Raw genomic sequence first — 8495 nt, forward strand, 5'->3', positions numbered from 1 at the left:
GCCCAGGGAGGTGGTGGAGTCACCATCCCTGGAAGTGTTGAAGAGGTGTCTGGATCTGGCACTGGAGGATCTGGTTTAGGGTTTAGTGGTTCCAGCAGTGACAGGTTAATGGTTGGGCTCAATGATCTTAGAGGTCTCCTCCAACCCTGAAGGTTCTATGATTCTGTATGTCTCCTCCTCACCACCCTTCCCACCACTGTCTTTCTTGCCCACTTGGCCACACACCTGGAGGAGGGCTGACTGGAGAATGGGTATTTATTTAACAGGAGGAAGAAGAGGGAAATCACTGTCAGGTCCAGCAGGTGTGTGGGCTGGGGGATGGTGCCTGATGATGGGGGTGCTGGGATGTGTGGGGGCCAAGCAGAAGCAGGAACCCAACCCACTGCTGCACCCATCAGGAGCTCCAAGGTGTCTGTGCCAAAGCACAGCTACTTGTCCCCAGCCCTGGGGCTGAAAAGCTGCCCAAAGGTTGGCTGTTCTCATACAGTGCTTGATGGAGCTGATGTCCCCCATGCCTTGGTCAGGGTGCAGCCAGCTCATGCAAGAAGCCTGGTGGAGCCAACAACATCCTCTTTGGAGGTTTGCACCCTCCTCTGGCCACTCACTCTGTCCTCAGCCCAAGGTTAGCAGCTCCCAAGCAAACAGTTTGCTCCTGATACATCATGAGTCTGGTTCACTTGCTTCCACCTTTGCTGAGAGGTGATTTTGTGGATGGACTAGAGGCAGGTTGAGGGGGAGACAATGCAGGGGCAGCCATGGGGACAACTCCCAGCCAAGGGGGAGCAGTGCTGGGCACACACTAGTGAAGCAAATATTTCCATCAGGCTCTGCACTGAACTGGTGGAACCAAAGTCAGATGGGAAGGGAGCCAGGAGGCATCATCTCACAGAGCCAGGGTAAGGGCTGTCCCCTCCCTGTCAACCAGAGGGTCAGACTGCAGCAGAGATGGGAAGAAAGTGGAAGAGACAAAATAAAGGGGTAGATTTAGAAAAACGTGGCACAAAGGGGAAAAAAAATTAAAGCAGAAAGCACATGTCTTATTAGAAAGCACCCTTATAAGGCAGGGTCTCTGTAAAACGATTAGGTGTCTTCTGAAATCAATATGATCCCATTTAGTTTGTATGCATTAAGCTAGGGAAGGTATCTGTAATGCAAGTTTTATCTTTCTTCTGAGAAATAGCCACCGATACAAATACTGGGATCTGAAATCCTAACGGGTAAGAGGGCAATATTATGGTCACACTGAAATACAAGGCTGAAAATCCTTGAAGAAAATGGATCAGAGATTCCCCTGGTAGAAATGTATCCTTATGAGTCAGCACCTGAAATCTGGTTTCTGCTCTAGAAAACAGAACAGCTTGGTGTGTGCGTCTGTCAGGCAGGCGCATTTCACTCCATTCAAACTAGAAAGCACACAGGCAGTTACATTTTTTTTTTTATACAAATAGAGCCTCAAATCAGATGGCACCAAACAAGAAACACATATCTCCATCCTGCACGTAGGTTTCTATTCTAGTCATGTGGAGCAAGAGCAGAAGTTAAATGGGGACAGGGAGGTTTTTTTTCGCAGCGTGGCATGCAGTTTTTGGAAAGCACGGTGGGGAATTTTTGTGCAGAGGATGACCTATTTGGAACAATACCAGCAACTTTGGAAATGCCACTCTGGAGCTCAGTCAGGCAAGTAACGAAAGCAAACTTGGGCAGGCAGGAGAAGGGAAAGTAATAAAGGAGTATTTCATTTCTGACACTAATGGCCATGCAGCAATCTGTTCGTTAGGGAACGGGCGAGGTGGAAATCTGCTCTTCATCCCTTGAAAGATGGTTGCCCTAGACTGACTGTGGTGCATTAGTGGCTGTGCTGACTGTCTTTCTTTCCTTTTTTATTTTTTTTTTTGGAGAGCATTGGGTTCTGCAGTGCTGGAGAGGAATGTGAAATGGCAGCTGGAGAGAGAGAGGCAGGTGGCAGTGTCCTCAGCCACTGTGGCCCTGCTGCCTTTCCCCAAGGTTTTGCAGAGAGGGGTGAGAGGGCAGACTTGGCAGGTTATCAGATCTGGCACAGAATGTTGAATGTAAACCAGCAGATAAGGCAGCAAGCTTATTATTCTGCTAATAGGTGGGGCCTTAGCACACAGTGAGCACAAACAAACCCTCCTCTAAACCCGTCACTCCTTGCAAACTTACCCAGAGTCCAGGATCACTGCAAGTGAAGGGCAGTAACAAAAGCATCTAACACAGTTTCACTCAGCACATGTACTCATCCAACTATTGCAACTCAGCCACGAGACCCGTGTGAAGCAAAATTTACCCCGTCATGTCCAAAATAGTTCTTTCAGTTAAAAGCCTGTCTTGTTCAATGGAGCAACACTTATATTGTATTTTACACAGCTAAAGCAACATTTATACAACAATTAAAGCTTACCATTGCTGTAAGACCGAAAATTTCCTACAAATTTTATGTATTCATATGTTGGAAATTCCTTTGGGTTCAAACTTCCTCTCAGAAGATGACAATAAAACTCTAGTTCATTGTCAGCTGGATTGTTAAAAGAAGAAGAAGAAGAAATAAATATACTATTTAAGCTAAACACAACCAATGGTGTCTTCCAACCCCAATCTTGCAACTGGCAGCACAAGAGCAGCTTGTTACCACTCAGCAGTCCTAAACACTGATGTGCTATACATTGCAGGATCAGAGCCTCTGCAAGGAAGTGCCTTGCAGGGGTGCAGGTTGTTCAGTGCTGTGCACAGGTCTGACTGCAGCTCAGGGACAGCCCTGGGGTCTACCTTGCCCTTCTCCTTCACCACCTTCACCACAGGAGTTACACAGCCACAGCATCAGTGTAGCAAAGGAGAGAATTGGATCCTTCATTTATTGCCTTTTGTTCTAGTCAGGCTTTTCACAGCTCACAACTGTTCTGCATCTTGTGTTGGAAAACTATGCCAGATTACCTCAAAATACCTATTAAATTGACTTGGGCATATTAGCTATCAGCTGCAGGTTTTGTACAGTACAGTAGATGAAGCAGCTGTACATCTTGCATCATCGTGTGCTTTCTGGTTTCCTACATCTGATCTCCTAGAGTGAGTAAGGCTGAGGCAGTAAAAACATCTTTAAGAGAAACAAAATTCAGTTTGAAAGAGAATGACAATGATTTTACAGATACTTTTCAATGCTAAGGCAAACCCAAGGTATGTAACATTAGCATATCTCTGAGCAGCATCTCACTTGTACAGGCTGAAATACCAATTAAGATGTGATTTGTCTCAGACGAACTCTCAGTTTCCATCGGTTAACCTATTTTCCTTAGCTGTCTCAAAAGATATGATATTTAATAATTAACATAACTGCAAGTAGTCTTAGCCTAGTAAAATAAAGGCATGGAGTTTCATCTAAAAATAGAACCAAAGGGTCATTCCAGGTGGCAAGTTCTTTTTTAAAAGTCTATGAAACTAATTTTTTTTTATTGCACATCACATAAAAAAACTCTTTCTGAGAGAAAGTTTTTATCCTGCCCATGCTTTTTTCATTTACTGGGGAAGGTAAAATAACACTTACTCTTTAGGTAATCCGATGAGGCAGAATCCGTCATAAGCATGCAAGAAGATAACATCTTATAAATTTCTGAATGTTCTTGTTCTGGGAGGAAATTTAACAGATTCTGATCCAAGACATCACACTACAAAGAAAAAAAGGACTTTTGAGAAAACCAGAAATATCACAATGAGCGACACTTGCAGAGATGCACAGCCATGTGGATACGAAGCCGACAGGAGTTTCCCCACCGATTTCCAGGGATTCCTGGCAAAGTCTAAAACAGAGGGGAAACTGCTGGGCAAACCCAGTGGGCACTCCTCTGTGGGTCTCAGATTAATTCTTAGCACTCAGTGATGTTTCTCTGATGTTTCTCAGAGATACATCAAACATGTCCATGCAATTAAATGACAAGACCTGGGAGTGAGCTGGAAAACGGGTGCCTGGCTCCCCATACTGCTCACCAGCTCCTGCTGTGGATTGTTGGAGCTTGTTCTCTCCCTGGCAGACCCTGACTGGGGGGAGCAGTGAGGCTGGGAGTCACCCTGGGTCACCAGCCCCAAGAGCCAGGTCAGCCCTGGATCCAGCCCCTCCTTGGGAGGACCTCCTCAGCTCATGGGAAGTGCCCTCAGGTTGGCAGGCTTTGTTCCCTGCCTCCTGCATCCTGGCAGGTGGGAGCAGGGAGAAGAGGACTTTTCAGTCTGGACATCAGATTGCAGCAGTTAGTCCCCAGGGAGGGGGACTTAATGGTACCACCAGCACATGTCCTCTGGCCAGCCATCAGCTGAATGCCTGTGTATCTCCAGCCCCAAGATCAGCTGGCATTAACCTGAAATCCATCCAAAACCTAGGTACTGAGATTTGGGATTGGAAAGAGGAGATGGATTTGTGCAATAGGCCATGACTGACAAAGAGTCTGTCACAGAGCTGCCAAGAGGAAGGTCTCGCTGTGCTCAGCATGGTGACTAACCTAACACTAAGAGCATATCTGAAAGGAAGTCTGAGATAAAGTGACCCTCTAATGGCACTGACTTCCATCCATCCCACATGAGACTACCTCAGGCTGAGCTGGCACACTGACATAGCTTCCTGTGTCATCAGAGCAGCTGTATCAGACTGTATAGCCATGCTGAAAATGTGTAAGCTCTGGATGAGGCTGGCAAGTTATTAATCACCATCATTTATTTATGTATTTATGTAAGATTGCACTTTGGTTTCCCTCTGCTTTCCACCCATGCCTGCTGTTCTGTGTGGAGTTCCTGTTTAGGGTTAACAAAACTCATCAAGTATACTTTAAAATCAGAGTGCTATGCTTTATATACTCACCTTGATGTGGTAATATGACTTTATAATCACTTTAAAGGATTCAATTATAAGAATTACATGTGTTCATTACCTGAATGTTCCTTTTGTGAAGAATACTTGAAAATTATTTTTGTGACTTTAGTTTAGACCCTATTAGTATGAATCCTACTGATACAGTATGCAATTAAGTTTTAACTTAAGCACCCAACACAGCAGAGCAGTAGCCTGAGTTTCACCAGGGAGCCCCTGAGGAGAAACACCTCCCCCAGGAGAAGCTCAGCCCTGACAGGAATCTCCTGTCTTTGCACAGCCACCTCCCCCCCAGCCCTCTTGGCCCTTGCAAGTGCCAAGAACAGAGACCTCAGCTACAGCACCAAAGCTGGATGAGATAATAGAATCAGAGAATTTTAGGGGCTTGAATGGACCTTAGAGATCATCTACTCCCAAGCCCTGCCCTGGGCAGGGACATCTCCCACCAGAGCAGGTTCCTCAAGGCTCATCCAACCTGGCTGTGAACACTGCCAGGGTTGGGGCAGCCACAGCCTCCCTGGGCAAACCATGCCAGTGTCTCACCACCAGAACAGGAACAAGCTTTTTTGTAATACCTAACCTAAATTTCTCCACTTTCAATTTGTACTCATTGCCCCTTGTCCTGTCACTGCAGCTCCTAACACAGATCCCTCTGCAGCTTCCCTGGAGCCCCTTCAGCTCCTGGAAGGTGCTCTGAGGTCTCCACACAACCTTCTCTTCTCCAGGCTGAACAGCCCCAACTCCCTCAGCCTGTCCTCACAGGGAGATGCTCCAGTGCTCTTATCAACTTTGTGGCCTCCTCTGGACTTGCTCCACCAGTTCCATGTCCTTCTTACATTGAGGGCACCAGAACTGTGTGCAGTATTCCAGGTGTGCTCTCATGAGAGCAGAGCAGAGGGGGAGAATCACCCCTTTGACCTGCTGGCCATGCTCCTTTTGATGCAGCCCAGGACTCCACTGGCTTTCTGGGCTGCACTGGGTGAGATGGACACCACTGTCCAACTCTGTGAGCAGGTGCAGCACCTTCTGCCTGATCCCATGGGCAGACAAAGTCTATGAGAAAGCTGCATCCCCTCCTGTAGGTTGGAAATCATCTCTCTGATCCCTGTGTTTAAATGCTGCACTCAGCAGAGCAGGTAAGAAGGAACAGGGAGAACCTTTCTCAAGTGACTGCATATTGTTGCAGTCATAGTGTACCATCTGACTGACAAGTGCTATGAGTTGTGATCAGATTTCCAGGAGTTCACTTCAACTATAGTCAACCTTACCACGTGAGCTACACCTCCCTACATCAACCAAGCCTAGGAGTAGTCTCCAGACCTTGTTAAAACAAATTATTTTGAATGGCAACAGGGGAAGTCTGTGTTTGAAAATGCTCCATGGAACTTAGGGAAGTTGTATAAAAAGGAATTGGATATATTTCTTCTCAGCATCAGAGTCTTTCATGATTTTAAATGAAAGAAAATACATCAGATTTCTTGATAGGGGCCCTCAGAGAGTCCTGCTCCGCATCCTGCCCAGTTTTGCCTTCCTTTCAGTGCTCAAAGCTGAATATTTGCAGATTATATTCTCCCCTGATGTCACAGAGGAGAAAGAATTGGTATTTTGTCCCTCAAACAATGGCTGAATTTATCTTACAGATAGATCCTGGAGGTAAACAAAATAAGCCACATAGATTTCCCAGATAGCACTCTGATCAGTTTCAAAGCTTTAGAAAAAAACATATGGAAAGGGCACCATGGGACTAAAATACCCAGTGTGAACCTTACTGCACCCTCAGCTGGGCAACTGCCCAATGGCCATGGTGATTTGCTGACCCTGGGCAGGGAGAAAACCTTATTGCTCATTCCTTTGTGGTCCCTTCGATGTTCCTAGTCACTCTGCTTGTATAGGCTAGTGGGGAACTTGTTAACCATTACCACTCCAACTGTTCCAGCTCCAGCCCTGTCAGCTGGTCCCTGACTTGGGCTGTCATGGTCCACTTCTATGTGAATTAAAGGTAGTGACCATCTTGAGACTCATTTCTGGACACAACCCTGAGCCATGTGCTCTAGGCTGGAGTAGGGAGGTTGGACCAGATGACCCATTGTGGTCCCTTTCCAACCTCACTGATTCTGTGACTCTGATTTTGGGCTGGATACCATGTTAGGTTGTCATACAAGGCAGGACTTTGGGAGAGAAAACCAATTTAGGTTCTGATGGTCCAACTCAGGAATTATGAACCTGAATCTATCCATGTTCAGTCAGGGCTTAAGATTTCAGGCACAGAATCTGAAATGTGTCTTCCTGAAGAGGAATACTTTCCTGGAGCAGATCTACCATCTCCACTAAGAATTGGCATTTGGAAGGGATGGCAATGAAACCAGCAAATGAAAGACAAGGAAATTTCATGGAAATCATAAGTGTGTGACCCAACAGCTGGTACGGAGACAGGGCTCTCTCTGCCTTTGAAGTGAAGGCAAATGCAGAGAAAATAGTCAACTACTGGTCTTCTCCACTCTCCAGGATGAAAGAAAGCTGAAATAGATTAAGTTCAATCTGTTGTTGCATAGCAATATTCTTCCATTTACCAGGAGCTGCTGCCTTTCATCGAGCTCCTTTTGTCTCAGAAGAAAATCATTTTTGTTCATATTGCAGCAAGGTAGTGTGTGTGAAATACACTTGTCTGGGTGGAGAACAACAACATATATTTGGTGCAGAAATAAATGAGAGGGAAAGAATTCTAATTTTCTTGAGAACGTGGCGGGGGGCAGTACAATAATGATTTGGCAGCTGGTTTTTTCTCCTGGGCATGTATTTATTTGAGACCAGGATACTAAAAATGAGCGTGAGGATTAATCTGTAATTATTGTGCCATTTCTCCTGGAGCAGCCTTAGCAACAGGAGCAGGGTTTGGAGCAGTTCCTCTCCCTGCTCCTCCAGCCCAAGCCAGCACACACAGGAGTGTCTCCCACAGCAGGACCAGCAGCACACAGACAAAACAAGCTGTACATGCTGCACCCAAGCATCATTTCCACCAGCACCTCCTGGGAGCAGGGTGTGCTCCCCTTGGGAAAGCACAGCTGAGCTGCAGGGAATGCTCGTCAGCAGCCTCCAGCTAACTCTGAATTCAATGGGGTTTTTGTCCTTTACCTCCCTGGGAGCAGAGTAAGGCCCTTAACAAGCTCCTCACTGGGCTGCCAGCAGCACTGGTGCTATTCTCTGCTAGCTTAGAAATCAGAGATGGAAAAGATCAGCCAGGTCACCCTGTCCCTCCCCTGGCCAGACTATTCCTGCAGAACTTTTTCCATTCAAGCTGAAGTGCCTCATAGCAACAAAAACTGAAGGGTATGAATCAGAGAGAGAGAGAACAGAGCTGATCAACAGCAGCAGCCAGAAAAATGGCAGGGACAAACCCCCACAGGAAAACACCACCCCCAGCACCCTTTTACATCTGTTTCTAAAAATGCAGGGTCCAATTCTAGGACGTGTAGTAGAAAAGCCAATGCCAGAATTACTCACCGGTAAATGCCCTAGAAGAGGTGTGATGCTGTCAGACACATAGATGATGCTTCCACCTGTGGTTACTGCTATAATGAAGCCATCTAATGCCTAAGGGAAGCAGACAAGTGGAGAATGCTTTAGCAGG

General features: G+C 46.3%; 1 protein-coding gene across 1 annotated transcript in view; it reads right to left on the reverse strand.

The window, feature by feature from the left end:
• Positions 1-2419: 2419 nt before the first annotated feature.
• Positions 2420-8495, reverse strand: part of LOC103807095 (neuronal PAS domain-containing protein 2-like) — a gene marked incomplete at both ends in the record, with an annotated part of 12763 nt that continues 6687 nt past the window's right edge. The window contains 3 exons of the mRNA XM_009079814.1: positions 2420-2533; positions 3557-3677; positions 8369-8458. Of these exons, the coding sequence (XP_009078062.1) occupies positions 2420-2533; positions 3557-3677; positions 8369-8458 (325 nt within the window). The remainder of the gene's footprint in view (positions 2534-3556; positions 3678-8368; positions 8459-8495) is intronic.

The sequence above is a fragment of the Acanthisitta chloris genome, unplaced genomic scaffold, assembly GCF_000695815.1.
Source record: "Acanthisitta chloris isolate BGI_N310 unplaced genomic scaffold, ASM69581v1 scaffold12608, whole genome shotgun sequence".
Taxonomy (NCBI): Eukaryota; Metazoa; Chordata; class Aves; order Passeriformes; family Acanthisittidae; genus Acanthisitta; species Acanthisitta chloris.